General features: G+C 33.7%; 1 protein-coding gene across 1 annotated transcript in view; it reads left to right on the top strand.

Annotated features, from left to right (window-relative positions):
* Nucleotides 1-27,472, top strand: part of SEMA5A (semaphorin 5A) — a 627,229-nt gene that overhangs the window by 314,667 nt on the left and 285,090 nt on the right. Inside the window, 2 exon segments of the mRNA XM_021004419.2 lie at nucleotides 7,020-7,082; nucleotides 24,200-24,298. Coding sequence (XP_020860078.1) covers nucleotides 7,020-7,082; nucleotides 24,200-24,298 — 162 coding nt within the window.

The raw sequence follows: 27,472 nt of genomic DNA, 5'->3' as shown, positions 1-27,472 counted from the left end.
TGTATGATTATTAAATATGAAATGCATGTTATCTATGTATAAATATACCATGTATTTCATTTGCAAAGGGATGGTATGTATATATTCTCAATATTTTGAACATCGTGTTCTGCAAGCACTTGCTACAGCTCTACCATATTCTAACAGTGTGACCTTGGATAAATTGCTTAAATTTTCACAGTCTTAAATTTCCCCTTTTGTAAAATTATACTTTTAGAATACTTGATATTTAAAATAACTTCTAGTGGTAAGATTTTATGTTTGATTTCTCCTTTTATGTTCTTCAAAATATAGGAGATCCCAATAAAATATCATCAGTATTTTACTATTTCCTTCAAAGCTGCTACAATTTAATTGATTATTTATTGTGGTCTGGGATCACCTTTGCCTATGTCTGTGCTAGTGGAGAGCAAGCCCTGGCAGGGCAGACTTACCAAGCTGGAAATGCTTTGAGTATGGGCACAGTGAAGAGTTTGCACCTCTGTGTTCTGGGAACTATCTTAAATAATTTTGAAGAAAGGCTCATCGCAAGATTGCCAAAAGAATGATGCTTTTTTTTCACTCAGTGCATTTCTAAAATGAAATCCATGGCGTGTTACATGTTGAAGGGATAAAACCAATACAGAAAGTAAAACAAAGTGCCTTATGTACCTCAAAGTGCATGTGAACCTCACTACAGCGGTATAATATCATTGTACTGTACTTATTATAATAATCAATAATATATACTATATTGTTATGACTAATATGATAACATTTGTAATAATTACTAGCAGTTGCTACAGATATTGTTATCTCTGTTTTAAGAATGAATGAAAAAAGCTTGCATTAAGTGCTTACTATGTGCAGAGCTGATTGCTGGGGATACAAGTATAAGAGTCATTTTATAGATGAGAAAACTGATTCAGAGAAGTTAAATTAACTTTAATTACACAGTCTAGTGTCAGAAGACAGCATTTGAAATAATATCTTCCTGATGAAACTCCTTTCCATCTCTGAAGGAATCAAGCAATGATGAAATTATGGATGTTTGAATAAATTAGAGAAGAATTAGTGAACACAGCATAGGATCAGAAATTACTTTCTCAATGAATTTTTATAATACAATTTAGAAAGCTTGTAGTAGCATAAAATGTAGGAAATAAGAAAATGAATTTAGGGGAACACTATATCAGTATGATAAAGTCAGTTATGTATAGTGTTACTATGCTGATTCCACTTATCTTAAGGTTTGGTTATATGGGAAAATATATTAGAGAATGATAAAAAAAATAACTGACACATGTAGCACCTTAACATTTGTAAAGCACTTTACATAAATTATATTTTGTTAGCTTTACAACAGTTGTATGAATTGGATACTAAGGTTATTTTTCCTATTTGTGAATGACAGACCAAGTTCAGAGAATTTTAAATAAGTTGCTCAAGATCACATAGATAATGAATATCAGATGAATCATTCCATCTCAAGTTTCCTGAATTTTGATATAGCCTCGTGTCCATTCTACTACAGAAACATCAGATAATGGCAATTTCAAATCCTTACAGTATGAACTGGATAACATAGAATCAACGCTGGAAGACTAGGATTAGGGTTCAAGATTGTGTTTGGATATAAAAGAAGTTGTCTGATCTAAGTGTAATGTTAATAACATTATGTTTTCATGACCTTTGCCATTTTCAAGCCATTTTTGTGTGTAATCCTTTTAATGACTTTGTGGGATAGGCGGATCAATTAAGATCTTGAATTTATACATGAGGAAACAGTCTCAAAGAATTGCCTTCTCCTTGTCACATGGTTAGAAAGTAGCTGAAGCCGTGTCTTTGATCCTAGTCCAATGAGGTTCTTATAGTCTGGGTGAACTTCCTCAGAGGAATTCACTAAATGATGTGAAGTAGAAGCTTTAGTTCAGGGTGAAGTTGATTTTTTTATGTCTTCTACAGGGTGTCCCAACTGTGTAAGACTTTTGATAAACTTTGTATTTTGATTCAATCTTTCGATCACTCATGCTAGGAATCAATTTTTTAGAATTTATAATTATTGCATTGTGTAACTCTGTAATTTTACATTTATGTTTGTTATCATATACTATATTCATAACTCAATGGATTATATGGGATATATATGTTGGGAACCATTCAATACCTAGAAAAAAGTGAGGAAAAATTACAGAACTTTGCAGTGGGACACCTATAGCTAATTTATGGGAAGTCATGAGAAAGAGCAATACAGGAAGGACAGGCAGGGATAGGTTGTGATGAATATCTTTGGAGACAACATCCAAATCAATCAGATCACAGTTCATATGAGTATAAGTTACTAAACTTCAGGGAAAATATATATGTATGGGCTGTTGCAAATGTTTTAGAACAGTTTAGGGGCAGCCAGGTGGCCCAGTATATAGAGCACCTGCAGTCAGGAAGACCAAAGTTTAAATCTGGCCTGAGACACTTACTAGATATGTGATCCCAGGCAAGTCATTTAACCTCTGTTTGCCTCAGTTTTCTTACCTGTAAAATAGGCATTATAGCAGCACCTACATCTCAGGGTTGTTTTGAGGATCAAATGAGGTAATTATAAAATACCCAGCACAATGCCTGGCACATAGTAAGCACTTTTAAAATGTTGGCTATTATTATCATTAGTAGTATTATGCTAATATTATGGTACACTGTATGATTATGAGCCAAGTTTATTACCATTACTACTTTATTCTTTCAATATTTTATATTTTACCACTTTCATTCAGCTCTTTATGACTACCTATTGGGCAACAGTTCCTCCATTTGTAATGGATTCAGCAAATATTTAAATTAATTAATTTATATAGAAACTTATAATTTAATTCGATCAATGTTTTACACACACCAGCCCCAATAAAAGCCATTCTCTCAGGTTTTCATTGTGATTAAGTACATTTTTCTACCTGTCATTGCAGTCTGATAAAAAGAAAACAGATATCCAAGTATAGGCAGCACATTGTAAATACTATGATCTACCACAAGTTCTCAGTAAAGGAACTTTGCACATTAGCATAATCCCGTCATAACAGTCTTTATAAATAATGCCAGGACGCTAGAGAGTGACAAATACTTGAAGATTTCCAACACTCTATCCTCATCGAGGACCTTATGTTAGGGATTATTGTGTCCTTATAGCTTAGATAGAGTAATACAATTTAAAATCCTTGCTTTCCTGTTTGCAATAAGGAGAGGAATATTTTTCTTCTGCTCTTTAGCTAATATTTATCTTGTAAATGTAAGGGGCATTTGGGCATTCCATAACTTCTATGCTGCCTTTTGTTGGCCTTTTTTGAAATGGAATCTGAAAAAGTCTGTTGACAATTTATAGGAATTCTTCCCTTTTTGTGCTTTGAGCAGATTAAAATCCCTGCATCTGTTCTGCTTATTGAAGATAACATCAGTATTTCACCTTTAAAAAAAAGATTAAACCAACAAAAACTGTCAGAATGTTTGTTACTTTAAGAAATGCTATGCATTATACATTTTCCAGTACCATAGTTTTAATATAAGAGAACAATCAGTTCTTCTAAGATTAGGAAATCAAAATTATCATAAGGTCTCTTTTGCTAATATTCATTACTGTAGCATATTGATAAATGAGTATTTGGACTCCTGCTTTTACAAATACACACACAATTGGGATAAAGAGTACTGATAACTGTCTTTAAATAACAATAACATTTTTATGTACAAAACTTCTTTTTTTGTAAGCCTTTTGGGAAGTAGATAATGGAAGTATTTTTATTCTTACTTTACAGATGAGTAAACTGATTGAATGGTTAAACAATTAGCCCAAAGTCACCTGGGAAAGATCATTGGATTTGATGTCACAGGAGTTGGGTTCTCTGTTTACTACTTCTGTGACTTTTAGTGAGTTGTTACTTTTTATCTCTCTGGGCCTCATTTTCTCATTTGTCAAATGAGGGAACTGGACCAAATGATCGATCAAGTTCTTCCTTATTTTCAGTTTATGACTCCGTGACAAATTGGAATCAAGACTGACGCTCAGATTCCCTGACATCAAAGTACAGTTTTCATCAACAACAAAACTGACAAATCTTTTAAAAGCATTATTAATAAAAGAGCATTTCTGTGGGTCAAATCCGAGTTTCATTTGTGTTGATAGTATATTATTACATGACTGACAAGCATAGCCATGGTTCATCCTGTTATCTCTTTCTGGTGTTGTCCTCACATTCCATGCAAGCATTTGTCATAATGGCATGTAATTAAAGACAAACTAGTTTAAGATTAGATATAAATCAGTTGTGTTTGTAAGTAAAGCTGACTCTATTTGTAGTCCAGCATTATAAGCATTGTGTCATATAGTAAGCAATATAGAAAAAAATAATATAGCAAGTTTTTATTATTGCTTTTTGACACTGATAAATTCTTAGGTGCATCATGTATGTTTTAAGAGATATTCTTTGAATGAAATGTGTCTCTCTTGAAAATTTATTATAGACTTAACGTTTCTAAAGTAAGGTATTTAGTATATATGCTATTCTGTTACATGATCTCTGTGGGAAGCATTTTTCGTAATACTTCAAACTTAGAGTAATGTCAGACTTCCTTCTTCAAACTCCTTGTCTTTTTAGAAATAATAATAATAACAACAAATTTGTAAAATGGAATTAAAAGTCATTTTGTTGTTCTTTCTTTGAGCTGATACTTTTTTTGTGTGTTTCATCCAAATCATAAAAAACCCCTTATGCTAGCCATTTAAACAAAAATTTAGGTCTGTTACTGGTATAAAACTCTGCTCTTTCAGAACTTCAACTATAACAGAAAATAGTAGTAATGGATAGAGAAAATATACATGATGTTTTTTTTTTCTAGAAGAGTGTGTGTATATCTATCCATTTCTATCGGTCTCATAGCAAAAACAAAATTAGCTCAAACTAAAGGGTCTTTAAAAAGACTTGAAAAAGCACATCACCATATGTTATACAGTAATATCTGAAGGCATTTTTTCATCCCCCTAACTGGACTTTGTTTATTATTTTAGGCAATTTCAGGGTACTAACAAGGAAAGATCAGATTTCTAAATATACTGAAATGAAGCCAGCATGAATTGGCTTTGGTTAGTATGGAAGAAAAACTAATTCTAATTATTAGGTCATAGTTCATGTTTTTTTAGAAGTTATTTTTAAAATCACAATTATCTTTGCCAAATGCAAATCCTATATTGTTTGTCTACATGGTACATCTCTCCTCATATAGAAATATTCATTGAAATACACATTACATTCACATCAGTGGAATCAGTCAAAATCCTACTCTGTTAGACATATTTTTAAATTTTATGTTTTGAGACCAAAAATAATATATTGTAAGAAAGGAAAGTACTTTGTTGGAAATTTAGATTATTCCTCAGTGTAAAGTTAAAGTTTTTTTTTTAAAACCTTTAGTAAGAAAGAATTATATCACATAGAATACACATTGTTTATGTTCTGTTGGGCCAAGTTAAATGAATACGTTATTTGACCACAACATCACCAAACATCTGGGTGAACACTGTAAAATTCAGCTTTGGTACATTTTTGAAGGTACATTTTTTATTTTATGCATATTAGAATTGGTAGGGTGTGGTAGGGATGTTTAAAGGGAAGCATACTCAAAAAGAATATGATAGCTATCTACAAGTACTTGAGAAGCTGTGTTGTAGAAAAGGGAATGGACTTGTTCAGTTTAGGCTCAAAGAACAAAAATAGGAGCAATGAGGGGAAGCTACAAAGAAGCAAATTGGAGCTTGATGTAAAAAAAAATTCCTAAAGATTAAAGCCTTCTTAACCCCCTTAAGAAGGGCTGCCATTTGTTTAATGTTTATAAAGGGACCTCTTTCCAAAAATATATATATATGATATATATATATTTCTAATATACATAATATTTTATATGTAGATACCACATGTATATATACTATGCATACATATGTACTCATATATACATGTGTGTATATATGTATGTATGTATACACACATTCATTGAGGTAATATGGTACAGGTTACAGAAATGCCCCCAACCAAGAAAACCTGAGTTCAAGTCTTTTCTGGTACATCCTGGCTGAATAATTTTGGGCAAATCATTTAACTTCTCAGTACTTAAAAAATATCCTAAGAATTTAAGTTACAGGGAAGGTGTTCACCTCTATTGGTAGAGGAAATTGCTTATTAGGAACTCTTTCTACCCATACTATCATTGGTCTAGTCCTTACCACTATGATTTTTTATTCTGAATATAATGATAGTCAGCAAATACAAGCTTTTTGATATGCAAAGAAAAACAGTGAAGATGCCTACATATGTAATTAGACTTTGGAGGGAATATGGTTTGGAGGATTTGACCACAGAGGCCCCTTCCAGGTCTAAGTTCAGTGATTCATTTCCCTTCTTTTCATCAAGATACTCAATGTTGTACAATTAGATTTTTGTCCTTCTTTTTGTTTTGTGTGGATTTAGTAAAACTTATAAAGATGGATGAACTGACATGTACTTAAATATTTAAGTCCTGTCTTCAGAGTAAAGGAAAATACATGCATATGTGAAAAGCAGGACTGATGATCACCCAGTCTACTAATTCAAAGTATCTTAAAGTCGTATCTAAAAATGTTGACAATTTGTGCCTGTACTTAGTTTGTTACAGATGAGACACATTTATTTGTTTTGACCAAGTAGTCGTAAGTCACCCCCTTGATTTCATAGATTGTCAATTGTTGCAAATTTGGAGAATAATGAGATAGTGGGTAATCTTTTTTTTTTTAGTTACTTCTGGAGAGTAGCATCCTTTTCAGAAGCAAGCCTCCATGCCACATAGTTTAGTCCTATACTCAATATGAGCATTTTGGTATCAGTTAGTATGTGAGTGGCATTTTCTACCCTGATCTTTTTGGTCAATGAACTATTGTTTAATTTCATGAATATTTTATATATGTACACATATATGTATATATATCAAGCCAACTAGAATAGTTACAACTTTTTTTTTCTTTGCAGGCTGTGGAGTGGGAGTGTGATGAAGCTACTAAAAGAGCGTGTTACAGCAAGGGAAAATCTAAGGTAAGGATATAACACTCTGATTCCTAATCCAGAACTTATTTTTGAAAGGTAAGAAGTTATGTGTTAAAATCTCCTCCTCCTCCTCTTTCTTCTTCCAAATAATGGCCTATTCCACCAAGTAGGAGATATGATATCTTGATATGGCTTTATATGAACAATCTTGCCTAATATCACTTGACTTTCCTCCAATTCTTTTGCTCAATTTCTTGAGGTGCTGTGCCTTCCATTCAAAATAACAGCTTGGTTTTTCTAAAGGTACTTTTTCTTCTTAGTTCTGAAACCTCATATCCATGTTTGATTCAACAAAATAAACTGGTTTAGTTATGAGGCCAATAATACCTTCCATAGTATTTCTGCCTTTTCTGATACTCCTTTGCAGTTACCTAGTTATAGAATTTATTATTCTTTCTTCCTTCTCTAAGGTCTGCTGTTTTTGTACTTAATCTTAAAATAGCCATGTTGTCATTCTTTTGTTTCTCACTTCTCATCTTCTCCTCATTTTATCTTTCTTTAGCTAACCATATGCTTTTTTAAAAAATGAAATATTTGTTCGTTGTTATTATATAGTGATTATTTTGAAAGATCTGATAAAATCGTTCTTGCTGCTAAATTGTTCATTACTTACTTTGAGGGAGAAAAAATATTTGTTTTAAAATTGTGCATTTAAAAAGGAAATAAAGTCAGAAGAAATTAATAGGAAAGTTATTGGTATACATTAAATACATTTTAATATGTATCATTGAAATAATATATCACTTAAGACAAAAGAACCTTCCTTGATGAGTAATTTAAGATTTATTGCTGGGGAAGTAATCATGAAAGATTAAGTTCTGTCATGTTGCCATTAATCAATATTCCCAGTGATTTCCAAATGATGTCAATTCAACATTTTTAATAAAAAGTTAGGGTAAAATGTGATTTGGAAGTAAATTATGACATTATTATCATGACTATGAAAGACGTTTCCTATACCAAAAAATCTTCCACTGATACTTTTCTTTTTACATGTGAGAGTAATTAAATTCAATTCAAGTCTAAAAACATTTATTAAGCATTTGTCATTTGCAAGACACTGTACTTGGTGCTGAGGAAGCAAAAATAAAAATTAAAAAAGGTCCTGCCCTAAAGGATGTTACATCCTACTGGGAACAAGGAAAGTGAACAACAATGAACAGCTAAGTAAAGATCAGAATAGGAATAATCCACTATCACATAGGGAGATTAGGAAAGGTTTGCTATAGGAAATTATATCAGAGCTAGACCTTGAGGAAGGCTTGTGATTCTAACTGATAAAAGTGAGGAAGAGTCATATTCCAACTTTTGTAGAGCCTTGGAGGCAGGAGATGGAATGCAGAGTTTGGTGGTCTGACTTATTTAGAGTATATATTGTAAAAATGGTGGGTAGTGTAATGTGAAACAAATCTAGAAACATAGGCTACGCTTGAGCTAGATTGTTAATAAATGTATTTTTAAAAAGTAAACTAAATCATATTAAATTATAAGAGATTAGATTAGAATAAGAGAAGTACTGGTCAAAACACTCCTGACGTTTCGCCTTTAACCCACCAAATTGGCAAAGGTGACAAAAGATAAGAATAATTATTGTTGGAGGGTGTTGTGGAAAGACTGGCATAGAATTTTTTTTAAGTTAGAGCTGTGAGTTAGTGCAATCGTTCTGGAAAGCAATTTGGAATTATGTAAATAAAAGATCTAAATGACTATATCCTTAAACACCATTCTACCATTTTCATATACCCTAAGGAGGCCATTGACAAAAAGACACATATTTATATGTGGTAGGAAAGAATGGGAAACAAAGTAGATGCCTATTGCCCCGGGAATGGCTAAGTGAATAGTGATATATGAATGTAATAAAATATTATTTTACTATAAGAAACAATGAATATGATGAATTCAGAGAAACATGAATGGGTGCAAAGTAGAACCACAAAAACAATATACACAATGACTACAGAGTATAAATAGAAAGAATGACAATCATATAGCAATAAAAAAATGAGAATTATAAAATTACAAAGAATGACCTTAGTCCCCCAAAATATGAGAAGATATCTTCTCTAATTCCATTACAGAAGAGGTGGGGATAGATGAGTGGTGGTCCATGATTATGGAACATTGTAAATGTCAGATTTTTTTAAACATTCTTTATTATAAAGGAAAGTTTTCTGAGAGTTGAGGAGAGAAATAGGAGAAATGAAGGTCATTTGTAAATAAAGATATCAATAAATATTTATTTTTGAAAAAATATTCATTGAAAAAGCCTTTGAGAAATCATAACTTGTGGTCCGTAAGTTTTTATATAGTAATAATTATATTTGATTAACATCTTCTTCATTTTATTTTTGTTGATTATAAATATAAAATAAAAAGAAACTTAAATATTTAAAATTTAGTGATTTTTCACAATAGGCATTTATTAAATACTGACCATGTGCCAAGTACTCTATTATGCTCTGTGGATATAAAACCAAAATGAACCTGTTCCTTCCATTACACAGCTTATATTCTACCAAAAGTATATTTATAAAAACAAAGAAAAATATGATTATCAATCTATGAAAGGATATTTTTATTATTGTGGGGATCATGCTATTATTTGCAAATTGTTATTAGAAGATTATGACTTTAGAACTTATATAATGCTTTTTTGTAGATGAAACATGTAGGTAGAGTAAATTTTCTACTGTCCGGTTTAGTAAGGGAATAATGGTACAAAAACCATAAACGTGTATCCTGGAGCCTTCAAATGGTGTGAACTCTCCAAGATTTTGGGAAAGAAAATAGGGAATGAAGACAGGAATGGAAAGAGATTTTCTTTCACATCTGCATTCTTGATCCCTGAAATATTCTGATGCATTTTCTTTTGCCAAGCTGGCAAAATACTGTTTCTATGTCCTGATTAGAATGTAATCTTAGCTATGGAAATATGTGGAGATAGCAGAAAGAAAAGACGGAAAATGATGAATGCTATTTACTAAAGACATTTAACTTAGGAAAATCTCCCTCAGATAGCTCATCTTAAATGCAAGAGGATTTAATGTACAAGATAATAATATAATTCCTTCTAGGGTTGCTTTAAAAAAATAGACTTAAAAGACCTACTATGACCTCTTTATTGAGTTTGTATTAAATTATGCTTACTATTTTAGAGGTGGTTTTCTAAATTTTTTTTTGTCTCAGATTTATGAGTTTGAATATGACATATTCTTGTAGCCAACATCATTGACTAGCAGCTAACAAGTAGTAGGCATAATGCCTTGGGGTCCAACATTCCTGAAAAATCAAATACGAAAAATTAGTTTGATTATTAAGGAAAAGATTCCTTGAGGAATCAACAGCATTATAGTATCTTTTAAAATATACAATGGATATATTTAAGCTTAGGTGTTTCCTTTATTTGTCTAGTACAAAAATGAGGTTTTTTAGTACTATTGAATAGCACTTGGACACGCTAAACTCCATCATCTTCTGCTATATTCACTGCTTTCTCTTATTTAATTGCTACTTTTCTCTCTCTTCTTTTATATAATTGCTTACATTTTTCTCCTCTTCCTCTTCTGTCTATATAAAATTTTAAAATTTTCGTGGAGAATAATGAGTATGGCTGTAGTGAAGAGCTGGAAGGAATTGTAGAAAAACTGTGGGTTTGTGGGGTGTGTGTGTGTGTGTGTGTGTGTGTGTGTGTGTGTATGTATGCGAGTATGTATGGGTGGGTAGGATGAGCTGTATACTTTTACCCCTTCAATCTTTCTTTCATATAGACTTTTATCTTCCTCACATATAAATCTAACCATGCTATTTTTCAGTTTAAGAATCTTCAGTGGCATCTTGTTAGCTGAACTCCAGGAATATATCTTGATCTGTCATTCAAAGCCCTTCACAATATATGGTTCTAATAGTTTGAGCTGATTTCAATTCATCCAGGTAGTAATGAACAGCTGGTACCATTGTCTGGTCCAGGAAGAGTGATATTATAATATAAAAGTGAAGTTCAAAGTTATAATTTGTAGTTAATGTTTAAAGGGGTGAATGATGGCATTTTAAAAGTAATCTGAATTGGACCACTTATTTTGGTGATAAGAAGTCTAAAAAGAAGTGATTCAATAAGTCTATACCAAGTACTATAGTCCCTGCTCTGAATGATATCACAATCTAATAGAGTTTGCCTTAGACAGTGAAGAGATGAATGTTAACTTGGAGGGCCCCAAAGAGGCCAAAACAAAAATCCTAACACAAGTTTGGCACTCCTGATCATATGTGGTGAGTGACAAGACTGTAAAGGCAGAAGACCTCAAGGAATAGATAGGCAGTCTCAGAGATGATGTGGCAGCTTGTATAACGTGAAGTGAGCTGGAGTATCTACTAGTATGAGGACTGAGTCAGAACCTTGAACCTTGAGTTGATGGCAGATTTGTGATGAGCTTTCATTTTATTTATTTATTTATTTATTTTTTGGCGAGTGCATCAGGGTTAAGTGACTTGCCCAGAGTCACACTGCTAGTGAGTATCATGTGTCTAAGGCAGGATTTGAACTCAGGTCCTCCTGACTCCAGGGCCAGTGCTCTATCCATTGCATCACTTGGCTGCCCCAAGATTCATTTTTATGCTAATAGAGGGTCAATGAGGAGTTTATAAGTATTTCAGCTAAGGAGTGGGAGAATAGTGAGTGTCTACCAATGAGGTATTTCACTTCAATACATATCTTGAATGATCAAAATTTCTAGTTGACATCACATATAGAAAGGGCCACAGAATTCCAAAATTGCCTATTAATATCTGAAATGATCTCAATTACACCTCCATGGGGGAATTGTGAAAATGATTGTAGCATTTACCATCAGGTCTCCCTATGGAGAAGTAATATCATTCAGAAAGATAAAGCAGTTAACAAATATTTATTAATCTCTATGTGTTAGGAACTATGCTAAGTACTGGGAATATAAAGAAAAGTAAAAATAATCTCTCCCTATTCAATGGGAGAGACAATATGTAAATAAGTAGCTACCTGCAATATATACATGGTAGATTGGAAATAATCTCTGAGGAAAGACACTGGTATTAAAGGGGACCAGGAAGAACCTATTAGACATTGTTCACCTTAGAACTAGGCTGGATAGAGAAGCTACTTGCATGTGTGGTGAATAGCTGGGCCTATACCTATTGTAAACACAGGTCAAGACCATGTGTTTTAGTCTATATGTCAATGCCCTTAAGACCATCCTGCCACAATGGTACTCGCAAGTGCCATTAAATATACAGAAGGGGCAAACTTCAATTTCTAGGACAAAGCAATGATGGATTTTTCTCGTAATAATTTTATGTTCAAGGTTAGGGGATCCAGATTAGTGATTCCCAACCTATGGGACACAGAACCCTGGAAGGGCTTGGGGTTTTTGGAAACGGGCTACTTCTCCTAACATAGTAATAATTCTAATATTTACATTGTGATTGAAAGTTTGAAGTGTGGTACATGAAGGGTGGGAGTGGGTGGGAAGAAAATTTTTCTAGTGTTGAAGGATATGGGTTTAAATACTTGTTTGTGATGCTAGCTTTGTAGCCTTGGTTAAGGTCCATGATCTCCATGAGAATCAGTTTCTTCATATGTAAAATGAGGATTTGGACTATACGGATTCTGAGATTGCTTCTAGTGTTACATCTATAACGATCATTTGATCCTCAAAGTGGCTCTGTAACACATCATTATCGCTGTTTTAGAAATGAGGAAACAGGATTAAAATTAATAATAATAGCCGACGTACAATCTTTTGAGATTTTGCACATGACTTTCAATATGTTATTAGAGATAACATTAATGAGATAATATTTGTAAAGCACTTAACAGTGCTGAGCATATAGGAGGTTCTATAGGTAAACTCTAGTGCCAAGCCTAGAGTCAGGAAGACTCATCTTTGTGAGTTCAAATCTGGCCTCAGACACTTTTTAGCCATGTGACCATAGGCAACTCATTTAGTCTTTTGCTTCAGTTTCCTCATTTGTGAAATGAGTTGGAGAAGGAAATCGCAAAGCACTCCAATATGTTTGCCAAGAAAACCCCAAATGAGGTCACAAAGACTTAGACATAACTGAAAAATGACTGAACAATAAATTCTTGTTCCCTTGTCTCCTTTAAACCTCATAGCATATGGTGATGTAATTATCTCCATTTTACCAATGGGGAAACTGAGATTTAGAGAAATTAAGTCACTCACTTAGGTCCATACAACTAGTAAGTGTCAGATGTGATTCCAATCTAGGTCTTCTTGACAAGTGTAGTATCCCATTCTCTTTGTCCCATTGCATGTCAATATAATAAAAAAGCAAGAATCCCCTTTGTAGACTATAACTGTCTGTAAATGATAATTTCTTATACTTTTTTTGGACTGGACCTGGGTATTCCTCCGGAGAGGAAGAGAAAACCCTGCTAGACATTCCCCACTCAGGAGGAGCAAGAAGACCTTGGTTCTGTAAATTGAGCAATTATTCTACGTGACACAGGCATTTAGAAGCACTGGGGCCAGAGGCAAGGGGCAGGGTCCAGATGAGAAGACTCAGTCAGTGTCCAGAGGATTACTTTACTTGTCATATAGGAATGTGAAGTTATAATTTTCACTTATTGGGTGAATAGGAAGATACAAGTTTCATACAGAATTAGAGATAATTTGCAGCATTAGGAATTATATGGACATCTGTGTTTATATGTCCAAGCATGAACCCTCCATCCTTACCTTCTAAATTCCCTTAAAGGAGTTTTTTTTTTCCTCTTTCTATGCCGTTTCTACCATTTCCTTGGGGACTGGGTTGGAACGTCATATATCTAAATGACAATGTATGATAGCATAATAAAAAATGAAATTTCAAGATAGGAAGTAAGGAGTACATATCAAATTTAAATATAAATTTAAAAATTTCAATATAAATGTGTATATAGAAATATAAACAAGTGCATGGATATCTATATCTTCATCTATTTTTATATCTCGTTTTTTGAGACTGAGCATCCCTATGTTGCCACAGCTAGAAGTGTAATGACCACTCAAAAGCCCAATCTCACTACTGATTTGCATAGAAACTTTAACCTGCACTGTTTTCCATTTGGGTTGGTTCTGACCTTAGGCAGCCTGGTGGCCCCCTGGTCCTAAGGGCTCTTCATACTAGGGCCACATTGTGCAGACGTGATCTTCTTAGCCCTATAGTAATGCAGAACTCTCTAACACATGTGGTACATGTCTGGTAGCAAGGATTGCAGGTGTGCATCACCTGACCCATCCCAGCATGATTTTTACAAAACCTTTTTATTCATCTTTTATTTTGCATTGCTTACTTTCCCCCCATATCTCTCCCACTCTCCTTTCCCAGAGTCATCCCATATGTCTTTTTTTTTTAAGAAAAAGAAGAGGAAAACACATCCACAAAACCTGTCAATACATTTTAAAAAATACACACACACACACACACACACATACACACACACTATTACACAACTGTGTAATCTCTACCTTCCAAGGATAATCCACAAAGTAATCAAGAGGAGCATCCTCCCATTTCTCTTCCCTGTATACATAGGAAAAAAAATTATTGTACTTTATGAGGGTAGTAATTTTGTCTCCCTGATTTGTATATTCCTCTATTTTTTTGAATTTAGAAATATAAATAGTACAAAGCAGATTATTTGCAATGTTTTTTGAAATTCAAATAATTTTGTTGAAAGGTTAAATTGGGACAGCAATTTTAAGAAGACTTGAATTGGGCATTGAAGAGATGTGGCTTCTATTTTCTGCTCCTCTCTGACACTCACTTAGCTGTATGACCTTGAACAAATGAACTTCAGTTTCCTAAATATGTAAACTCTATATGAGGAGCTGGATCATCTCTCAGGTTCCTTTAAATTTGAAAATTCAAAAAAAATAGTTTTGAATTCTTATATGATAATACCTTAAAAACTGAACTGTCAGTACTTTGGAGAATTACCTGTTCAAGAAAAGAAAATACCTTCTATTTTGCCTAGAGCTTTTATATTTCCTTACTGATGCTTGGGTACAAAGTAGAGAAAATAGCTGGGAGAAAAATAAGAAAAATAATCTGTCGTATTTGACAGGATAATACAAACCTGACTCTATGAGGAGGCTGACCATTAATGCTATCTCCTTGAGTAATCCACAATACATAGCTGCTTAAAATAAAACTAGTGGAAATGCGTAGTACCAAATAAAATTATCTGTTATGATCAGTGTATTTTTTTAGGATTTATACATTAGGAACAACTTAGAATCCCACTGGTTAGGACTTTAATTTGGGCCCTCTTGCAGAAGAACCAGTTAAGAGCGAGGATGTGAAAGTACTGTGAGACAGGGTGATAAATTTCAACAAGTTTAATTTCAAAATGTTCATTGCCTTGATTTACCATAATCCTTTTTCAGCAAAAAGGTTTTTTATTGTGTATATAGACATACATACAAACACATATACATATTAAACACACACAAATAAAATAAAATTACACATAATATGTAATTGGGGGAGTGGATAGAGTGGCAGGCCTGGAGCCAAGAAGACCTGAGTTCAAATCCTGCCTCAGACATTTACTAGTTGTGTGATCCTGGCCAAGATTCTGTTGGCCTCAATTTCCTCACCTGTAAAATTATCTAGAGAAGGAAATGGCAAGCCATTTCTTTCACCTTCCTCCATGTCAACAAAACACCAAAAAAGGGTTAATGAAGAGTCAAACATGACTAATCAACTAAAACAAATGCACATACGCGTGAGTGCGCACACACACACACACACACACACACACACACACACAATGGACATGTAGTCTTGAGAATCCACTTTTATACTGTGTAGTGAATACTTAGTGTATTTAGATCAGTGATTTGTGTCACTGTAGGGAATTCCTTCTACCCAGTCACATCACAACTTCTCTCTGAATGTTGTCTAATGCATATAGCAGTTAAACAACTTGTTCAGCATCACCCCACTAATTAATGTCAGATTGGATTTGTACCCAAGTCTTCTTCACCTCAAGCCCTGTACTCTATGTGCAACTTCATACTGTCTTAGAATGCCACATAGAGAAGCAATCGAGGCAACATGAATCTGTGTATTTACTCATACATGTGACATGAAAATTTGGCTAACTTTCAAAAGAAATCCCCTTTAATTATGTGAAATGGAATTTCATGGAACAGAACTGTATAAAGTGGAAATTCACTTGTACTATAGCATATAACTAAATCTATGCACTTGTCACTCTAGATAGCCTTGTAGGGCTTTCCAGTAGGTGGTAAACAGAGAGCAGCAGGCAAGGCAGTGGTTATTTCCACTGCCTGGATAGGCGCTATGTTGTGTAAGCCAATGAAATTGTTAAGACGTTAACTTAAACAGCGTTGTCAGGTAGGTGGCTATTGAAAACGGCATTGCCCTTGTGAAAGGAAGAACCAAGCATATGATTTGTTTGGGACCACCCCCTGTGCCAGTCAGAGAACTCAGTGACAGCTCAACTAAGTTGGGAAAGAAAACACTTTGATACCACACACACACACACACACACACACACACACACACACACATATATACACACATACATTATATATATATATATATATATATTTTTTTTTTTTTTAGTGAGAAAAATATGGCTTAAAGGGCACAAGATTTAATAGTCATAGGTAAAGTGGAGGTTGGGGAAGAAATCTTTCCTTAGGCTCCAAGGGAAGAAAAATTTTTGAATTTTCCTTAAAACTTTGTTTCTAGGTATTATTGTTATATTTTTCCTTACGTTGCCCAATTGTGACAAATATGTAAGTAAGCAACAAAGAACAATTTAAAGAATATGGGAGGAAGAAAAAACAAGGCTTGTGAATGTGAAGAATGTCAGATAAATAAAAAGAAACAGAAATTCCTTGAGTGTCAAGAGTGGGTGCTTGGTGCTGGCACACATGGTTGGTTTTTTAGCACAGAAAAATGTTGGAATGGGACCCAGTGCAGGGAAATAGAAAGGCCAAAAGGGTCATTTTTTTTTTTTTGCTTTTAGGCAATTGAGGTTAAGTGACTTGCCCAAGGTCACACAGCTAGCAAGTGTCGAGTGTTTGGTCTGAGGTCGGATTTGAACTCAGGTCCTCCTGACTTCAGGGCCGGTGCTCTATCTACTGCGCCACCTAGCTGCCCCCAAAGGGGTCATTTTATCAGAGCCCACTTGCTTGCCCTACAGGAAATATTCCTGAATTTTCTTGAGTGTGTGTAATGAGTGTAACAAACTTCCAGTTGGGTCTGTGAACTTTGTTCCTTTAATAAACCCCTTGATGAGATGGACAGGTGACATTTCATCTATTGTCATTTAAAAATTTAAATTAGTGGGTCAAGAAAAAATAATCTAAACTTTAATCTGGGCCTGGAATCAGGAAGACCAGAGTCAAAATTAAGCCTCAGAAACTTATTACCTGCGTGACCCTTAGCAAGTCACTTACTCTCTGATTCAGTTTTCTCAACTTTGAAATGGGAATAATCATAGTAGCTATTTCCCAGGGTTATTGTGAGGATCAAATGAGATATTTGTAAAAGGCTTAACACCTAGCACATGGTAGATGCATAACAAATGATTTTTTCCTTTCTTCCAAGAGGATAGTAACACTGATAGCCTTTCTCCAAACTTTGGTTTCTGTTTGACTTATACAGTTTTCATAAAGGTTTTCATTGATTCTTCAAAGACAGTAGATAATTTAATATTATTCATAGATCTTCACAGTCTGCAGCTGAAGAAAAAAGTACCCAGTTTCATGAATCAAAGAACTTACCACAATGTAATTTTATTTTATTTTGTCTCATTTAAAAATTTAGTGATTATCCAAAATAGTTTCTAGGTGTGATCAAATATCTATATATAAATATCATTTTATGATAAGCTGATTATCTAAAACCTGATCTGATCCTATAAATTCCATTCCTTTTATTCTGTGTATGACACATAAAATTGTGTGTGACATATTTAAAACTTTAACGAAATTCAGTGTTAACTGGTACAAAAATGTAATGAATGCCTTATACGCACATATTGCTTTCTACCCTTCAAAGCATTCTTATATCTATTATTGCATTCTGAGATTCTCAGTCTAACAATCTAACAATTCTATATGATAGATAAGGCTTGTAGCATCACTGTGATTTGTCTGAAGATGAAATTGAGGCCCAGAGATGTAAGCAGCTTCCATGAGGTCACAGAGGAATCTGGCAAAGGAACTAGAGGAAGATCTCAGGTTGCAAGTTATTACTCTTTCCACTGGATCATCAAGCCCATCAAGCAATGATCTTGTGTTCAGGGAGAAAATAAAATTTTAATTTTCAGAAATTAGAAAGAATAGAACAATGGAGATACTTTTTGAGAAGTTGTTAGGTAAAACACACATGCTGACAAAACTACTTTATAATTTACAATTAAAACATTTGTACTTTGTAAAGATTTGAATGCTGAACAGTGGCAGGGAGAGCACAGCGAAGCATCACTCAATTTTAACTAGAGAGACTAGATATGAATATTAAACCTGTCACTTATTATCTGTTTGACTTTGGGCAAGACATGCAACTTTTTGTGGTCTCTGTTTCCTAACTTATAAAATAAGGGGATCAGGAAAATTATTAGGAAACAATTATAAATCTCAAAGGTCTCTTTTAGCTCACAATATATGGGGTGCTGTTTATGACTGTTTGGTGATGAGAAGCATAGCTTTTCTTTTTTTTTTTTTTAACATGAAGCAATGGTAGAATATGGCCTAGGGGAGGGAGACTGGTGAGCCAGAAAAGGTCATATGGGAGAGCTCATTTACTTGTCCAGAAGCAAGAAATTTGCCAAACATATATATAAAACCCATATATCATATATGTGCCAACTCCAGATATACTATAAATGTACTTTCATTCATTATTTTAAGGTTAGAAAAATAGCAGTGTATATAGTGTCTAATTTAAATAACTTTATTCAGCGTCTAAACAGGCCACCTAAAAAGGTTTTTTTTCAGCAATCTCCCCTTTCCAAAATAACTTCAGAACATAGACCCATAAGCACAGGTGTGCATCGAGCATGTTAGGTCCAAAAGGATTCTTAGAAGTCATCTCCATCAACCTTATTGTTTTAAAAATGAAGGAAACACCAGAAGGAATTCTCCAAGTTTGCCAAACACTGTAACTCTTTGACACATGTATAGTGAATCTTGAGTCTTTGATCAGGCAGAACAAATCAGTTTGAAGTAATATGGTACAGTGGAAAAAAATAATGGATTTGGAATCAAAGGAACTGTATCTATATCCTGGATTTGCCACCTAATTCCTGTGTGAACTTGGGCAAATTATATCACATCTATGAGGCTCACCGTCCTCATCTATAGATTTGGAAAACTAGATGATTAAGGAGGTCACTTCCAGTTCTGAAACTAGGCTCCGATGATGAAATGTTCTGTAGGACAAAACCTGATAACAAATTAGGAAATCTTAAAACATTTTTCTTTTATTAAATAGACAAGACCTTATGTCCTTTTGACCAAGTGGATGTTAGGAGCAAAGTACTATGCTATACGACAAAAATCACTTTGAATGACTCAGCAACTCCATTTCAATTGTCATTATCCAAATAAAAATTGCTACATAGTGAAAGGCAAGTTGGTGTGCCTGCAGAATCTGGGTAACACATGGGTAATAGATTTTAACATCAAGTTGTACGTAGAAATTTAGATAAATGGCTCACATTATCAACAATCAAACTCATATGGTTAAAAGCCAACTTACTGTGTATAAAATTATCCTGAGATTTATTAGAAAATTAAAATTCATAAAAATTCTCCTGTAGCATTTTCAAGGGGACTATTAAATTTGAGAAGGAAAATTTTATAGGAAAAAATAGAAATTTATGGATAGATGAGATAACATTTGACTGATGCTTTAAATGATAAAAGGGATGCTTGTTTATTAAACAAGTAAAATCAGTAAACAAGTATTTGGTTTTTAAAAGATACTTAGTAGGTTCTAATAAAGGAGATGCAATGAAAAATAAGAAACAGTCCTGCCCACAAAGAGCCAGCAAGAGAGGTAAGATTTTGAACATCTAGGTATAATACAAAACAGAATATGATAAGTACCTACGAGGATTTATGGAGGAGGCTGCATTTGAAGAAGGTCATGAAGAATGGGTTAGATTCAGTTTGTACTGATGAGGGACAGAACATTCCAGGTCAGTATCATGGCATAGTTAATGGAATGGATGGAAGGAAGCATGGGTTTTATATTTGGAATGTTGCTTTCTACAGTTTGGCTAGAGTACAGCATATAAGAAAGAGAATGGTATGAAATTCAACTGGAAAAGTAGGTTGGGTGAGGTTGTGGACTAACTTTAAGGCCAGAATAATGGATTTGGAACTTAATGATTAGGCAAAAAGGAGTCACTGAAGGTTTTTTCTCTTTTCTCTATTAATTTTTTAGCAGAGGATAGATATAATTAAACTTGTGTAATAGGATGATTTATCTGACAGTATGTAGGATAGCTCAGAGGGGAAAGAATGAAGAGTGAGAAAAGTAGTAAGAAAAAAAAAACCTATAAAAGTCCATCCAAGAGATGATGAAGGCTTTGACCATGATAGTAACAGAAGGAATGGAAAGGAAGAAACAGAATTCGAGAAAATTTTTAGAGATAGAATTGATTCTAGAGTATGGATGGTTAGCCATTTTTTCTCCTCACAATTTCAAGCAGTCTTGCAGAATGGTTGTATCATTTCATTTCATAGCCCTCTTATTTGTATGTTACTATGTATATCTTCCTTTAGCCCATCTGCCATTTACTGTTTTTCTCTTTTATCATCTTTGCCACTTTAATGGGCGTGAAATTTTCAGAATTGTTTTAATTTTCATTACTCTTATTAGTAATCTGAAACATTTTTTGTTATGGTTGTTAATAGCTTTCATTTCTTCTTTAGCAATTTTTGTCCATAGCTTTTGATCTAATATCATTTAAAAAAACACACACATTCCATCATTTTCCTGCTTTCCTTCTCTTAGGTATCCCAGTATTAATCCACACCATTTATAGGGCAATATAGTTTGCTGCATATCAAACCTAAATTCCCCACTGTACAGCCCATCTATTTTTATCTATCCAATGCTGCAGTGGAAGGAATGGTTTGATGTGCTGTATATGCCTAAAGCAAGTCTTTCAGCTATAAAATCAGAGGTAGAGATTGTCTTATAGGAAACAACATTTTCTGATGGGGGAAAATTCTGCATTTGGTCAAAAGAATCATTGCATCAGATTCACTTGAAATATATTGTAAAAGTGTTTTATTCAAACCATTACAACATTATGCATTGCAAAGAGATTTCTGGAGAGTTGTTTAGTCTTTTTTTGTCATAACAATAGCATTGTATTTTGTTTGACTTTGCAATATAGGAAAAGTATATGAGATGGGTTTTTTGTGTTTTGTTTTTATTTTTGGCTTGGAGAAGCAATCATCTAACTCCTCTAGCCATAGGAAGCAGCAAAGTTACGTGTTGCTACAATACTTAATAAGAAATGTTTCTGAGACTCCGTGCTCGCCATTTTCACGTCAATCAATGAACCAAAAAGATATTATTCAAGAAATAAATCTGATGGTTCCTCCTATTTGTTTTAATTTGTACTCATAACTTCACTGATGTGAAAATACGTTTAATGGGTATGTAAATGTTAAGCCTATATCAGATTGTGCACCGTCTTGGGGAGGATGGGGAGGGAGGAAAAGGGAGAAAAATTTTCAACTCAAAAGCATATGAAAAAAAAGAAATAAATCCGAAAACACACTTTTATCAAGCGCCTTGGTAAGTGCTAGGGAAACAAAGAAAAAAAGTGAAATTCCTACTTCAAGGAACTTATAAGATATTGGTGAAAATAATATGTACACAGAGAAGTTCATGAAAAATGTATGCAAAGTAAATATGGAGTAATTTTTGGAGGTAGTAATAGCATCTAGAAGGATTGATGGAGCCTCGTATAGTAGATAGCTTTTGAGTTGCATTGTAGAGGATGCTGTGGTTTTTAAGAGGCAGAAGGATGAAGGGCATTTCAGGTTGAGGAGCAACATGTACAAAGACACAGAGATAAAAAATGGAATGTTGTATATGAGGAACTAGAGGGTTACTTACCAGATCAGTTTAGCTTAACCATAGACTGTGTGGAAGCAATGCACAAGAAGCCTAGAAACATTGGCCCTAGGTTGTGAATAGCTTTATATGCCAAGCAGAGATGTTTATATTTTGTTCTAGGGTCAATAAGAAACTTATTGAGCATGGTTATACTTGTACTTTAGGTGATAGCAAAATGTCAATGAGATGACAGATTGTGGAGGAGAGTGTCCTAAGGCAAAGAGACTAAATATGACTATATTGTCATATTCTGGATAAGAGATGATGAAAACCTGAACTAGGGTGGCAGTTGTATGAAGGAGACAGATAGGAGAGACTTAGCAACTGATTGACTATGTGTTGAGGCAGAATAGTAATTCTGAGATTATGTATCTGTGTATCTAGGAGCAGGATAGTGCCCTGAATAGAAAAATAGAAGTTAGGAAGGATGAATTTTAAAGGAAAGATAATGAGATATTTCATCATGCTGAATTTGATATATCAAGAACATATTCACTTTCGTATGTCAGGCAGCAGGTGATTAAAAATGGAGATCAAGTTTGGATATGTAAATATGGGACTCATGTAGAGATGCTTATTATACTTATGAGAATTGATTGAATCTTTGAGATAGATTGTATATAGAAAGAAGAATCAGGACAGAGTCTTGGGATATACCTACTACTTTAGTAATGAGTATTTCCATTTCTGGAATAACTCCTTACTCACATCCACCTCTTATTTTCCCTGGCTGCTTTCAAGACTTAGTTTCTATCTTATCTTTTGCAGGATACATTGGTAGTCTTCTAGCTGCCCCTACCTCTGAAATCACCTCCCATTTCCTATGGATATTTGTTCAATTACCTAGTTATTTGCAAACTCCATTAGAATATGAGCATCTTGAGGGTAGGGACTGTATTTATCTTTCATGGTATCCCCAGTGCTTAATACCTGGTCCATAGTAAGTGCTTAGAAAATGGTTGTTGATTGACTGCTTATACCTACATTTACAGATCTGAGCATGGGTGATAAACTAGCAAAGGAGATTGAGGAAGAATGGTCAAATGGGGGAGAATCAAGAGAAAGTAGTCTTGTGGAGTTATTATCTAGGGGAAGAGTGTGTTCAGTAATGTCAAGTGCTGCAAAAGGAAAGAAGAATGAGGAATGACAAAGGGCCTTTGCAGTTATATGCCTATGAAATGCTAGAACTTGTGCACATCTGTATTATGCCTCACATGCAAAAGTTCTCTATTCACTTGAAATAAATTATATTTGATAGTCATCAGGGAATATTTCCCAATACTTCATTATTCACAAAACTATGTACTAGGTTTTTTTTTTCAGCTTAAATAAAAAGAAAGGACACATTTCTTAATAATGCAATTTGATATAAAATTGTGCTGGTTTGCATCATAGAATAATAGATCTTGAGCCAAGAAGGACCTCAGAGACCATCTAATCCAACTCCCCTTTTACAGATGAGAAAACAATTGGTGGTCCTGGGGAGTTAAATGACTTACCCAAGATCACACAAGAAGTCAGTTGACCAGTTGGAATTTGAACCCAATACCTTTGAATCTAGAAATTCTAGATTTTTGCTGTTTGTATTTTTTTTTTTACTATGCAATGTGGCCTACATTACTCTGGATTCAAATTCTTTGTCTATTTCTTTCTCTCATATATACATACACACACACACACATATACATATATATACACATATATACATATATACATATATATGCATATATAGTATCACATTATTTTAGTACGTATATCACATATATACATATACATATATACATACATATACATACACACACACACTTACATCATAATAACAGATAAGTTTTTAAGTGGTCAAACTGCTTTTAATTTATAAGCCAGAGAAAACATGTTAAATATTCAATGTTCTTCTCCTTAGACATTGTTAAATATGTTGCCTAATTTTAATTTTTCAGGATGAATGTCAAAATTATATTCGTGTACTCCTGGTAGGTGGTGACCGGCTATTCACTTGTGGAACCAATGCTTTTACACCAATTTGTACCAATCGAACGGTATGTACTCATCTTGCTATTCAAAAAAAGAAAAATGAACTTATAATACATAAAATTGAAAACAACATATATAAAAAGAAATTGTTGTTTTATATCAGGGGTTTCTCACCTTTTAAAGTATGGGGAATTTTTTTTAACATAAAACCCCACAACACTTCTCTTTTCATGTGAGATTATTTGCATTATTAATATCTTTAGGGAAAAGTAAAAAAAAAATGACAAAATGAAATACCTACTATGCAAGCAGATTCTTAGATCCCTTTCAGTAACTTTGTGTTCTCTTAGGAGATGTATGTTCAAAGGTTGAGAAAACCTAGTTTATATGATGATGCCAAAGATCTGAATTTTCCTGAATGCCTAAATTTTAGCGTGGAACAATGAAAACACGTAGGTAATTTGACTGAATTTGAAAAAAAATTGCAATATATTGTATTTTTAACAAAATTTTGCAATGATTATTTATATGACTTTATGTCTTTGAAATACCTAAGCAAGTAGTTTTCTTTATCAAGGGAAAATAAAGTTATAACAGCTATATATGAACTATGTATGTGCAATATAATATAACTCATTTTCCTATTTTAATGAATGGTACTTCAGAGGATTCCTTGCCAACCGAAGATATATGGAAGGCAAGGGCTACACCAGTTTAGTACATACAGACTAATTTATAAAGCATCGTAGAAAGCTAAAAGCAATTTTGATTTAAAAAAATCAGTTGAGGAGAAGAGTCCTCCAAAGAACTTTTCATGAGATAGCCCAGATGTTTGTAGTTGAAACTGAAAGAAGCACAATTTTGTTGTTGTTGTTCAGTCTTTTCAATTGTGTCTAACTTTTTGTGACCACATTTGGGGTTTTCTTGGCAAAAATACTTGAGTGGCTTGCCTTTTCCTTCTCTCACTCATTTTATAGATGAGGAAACTGAGGCAAACAGGGTTAAGTGACTTGCCCAGGATCATGTAGCTGGTAAGTATCTGAAGCAAGATTTGAATTCAGGAACTCCCTGCCTCCAGGCCTGTTGTTCTATCCACTGTGTCGTCTAGATGCCCAAAAAGCACAATGGATTAGCCCTATCTGCATTTCTATGAGGCTATATCTTCATCAATGATGATATTAGGACCATTCTTTGGTACTTCCTGATGCTACCAGTACCTAAAGATGCTATGTAACGAAGTGGCAGTTGGAAGGATAGAATTAAGAGCAGCTGACCCTGGGAAAAATAGATAAGGAAGTGTTGCAGGCAACACAATTTTCAGCAACTTTAAGGATTGATTTTCAAGATATCTCAGAGAGAATGGAAGTTTCCAAAGGGACAGAAAAGTAAACATACGGTACTTAATTTTTTTTTTTTACCACAAACCAGTAACCTGGAAGACATAGACAGCCACCAAAGCATCTGTTTCCTTGCCTATCTTTATAAAGTATTTATTAGATTTATGCATCGAGGGTATCATTGATGAAAATAAAAGGCAACTAACAACTTTTACAATAGATTTCTAGAGTAGGACATAGCTTTGTCAACTGAGAAGAATAGAGAATATTAGATCCTTCTTTGCTATTTACTGATTTTAAAACTATTTTACTTAATCCTATCCTTTCATAAAATAATTCCATTATTATCAGCATGTCATGAAGTGTTACCAAAAACAACAACAAAAAGAACTATTTATACAAAGATTTTCATTGCACCAGTGAAATCTTTTTTTTAAAAAAAATGGCTTAGGGGCAGCTAGATGGTACACTGGATAGAGCAGCAGCCCTAGAGTCAGGAGGACCTGAGTTCAAATCCAGCCTCAGGCACTTGATACTTACTAGCTATGGGACCCTGGGCAAGTCACTTAACCCCATTGTCTAGCTCCTCCCCCTGCAAATGGCTTAAATATGCAAAAGCAAAGGGTAGTTAAATACTGGTATATACATTAACATAATGAATACTAAGACACAATTAGGATGGATAGATAGGAAACACACTCAAAAAAGTAGATAGATATCTATGAAATAATACATAGTGAAGAAAAGCAGAATCAGAAGAGTTACAGTAACTGAGCATGAACAAAGAAAGATGAGTGTAAATGAATTGAAAAGCAATCTTAATGGAGATTGAGACATGTTGATTAAAAAGCTATTTGCAATGAAACTAATTAATTTGAATGGAAATGGTTAATAAACAAGTTTGGTTGTATTGATGTTAATGCTATTTTTTAAAATAAAACATTTTTTACAAATGTATTTTACTTGGTAGAAAAACAATACAGCTTTAACATTTCTTCTCAAAGAAATGTTTCCCATACCTAGAAAAAATGATACATTACTATGAAAGTGCAAAGGAAATGTTTGTTCACTTACCTGCAGAATACTGGTATGTGGTACAGTATAAATGGGGTAAAATGCTCAACTAAGGTGTGTGTCACAGTCTTAAAGGATGTCTTATCTGGGGCAGCTAGGTGATGCAGTGGATAGAGCACCAGCCTTGGAGTCAGTAGGACCTGAGTTCAAATTTGGCCTCAGACACATAACACTCGCTAGCTGTGTGACTCTGGGCAAGTCATTTAACCCCAGTAGCCTCACCAAAAAAAAAAAAAGTCTTTTCTGGAATCTAAACAAAGGAATAGTTGACCTATTGATAATGAGAGTCTCCAAATGTTTCTATTTACATAAGATTTTTACTATGTGAATACTCAGGTCTTCTCAAACTTCCTCAGCTAAATCCCCAGTAACATGAAAGAAATTGTCCCTATATAAATACTAGAAAAAATGAAGTGTGTGAAAAATTCATATTGTCAACATACTAAAATGCATCTAGAAGTATAGCCCTTCATTCTATCACGCATAAATACATATATAGATAGAAATATTCAAATAAATGTATATATAACCTTGGATTAAATTTGGGAAATCATGCAATGGTAATGATTCTAAACTGCCCACTTTATTTCCCCCCTGCAAAAAAAAAAAGTCCTCTTTATTTTTGATAATCTGTTAGAAAACATGGAATTTCATGATCTAGGCAGAATAAAAATTACTAGTAACAAAAAAGGGCCATGAATAGATGCATGTTTGGTGTAAGGCTGCACTTATTTTCAATTGTGACTTCTATAATAGAAATGTTATAAATAAAATATCAGTCAGAATATACTGGAATGGAAATAGAAAATAGGAATGACACACAAAAAT

This window comes from Phascolarctos cinereus, unplaced genomic scaffold (assembly GCF_003287225.1).
Source record: "Phascolarctos cinereus isolate Bilbo 61053 unplaced genomic scaffold, phaCin_HiC Scaffold_4;HRSCAF=312, whole genome shotgun sequence".
In the NCBI taxonomy this organism is placed as follows: domain Eukaryota; kingdom Metazoa; phylum Chordata; class Mammalia; order Diprotodontia; family Phascolarctidae; genus Phascolarctos; species Phascolarctos cinereus.
Note: the sequence above shows the minus strand (reverse complement) of the source record. Positions and strands in the feature narration are given on the sequence as shown.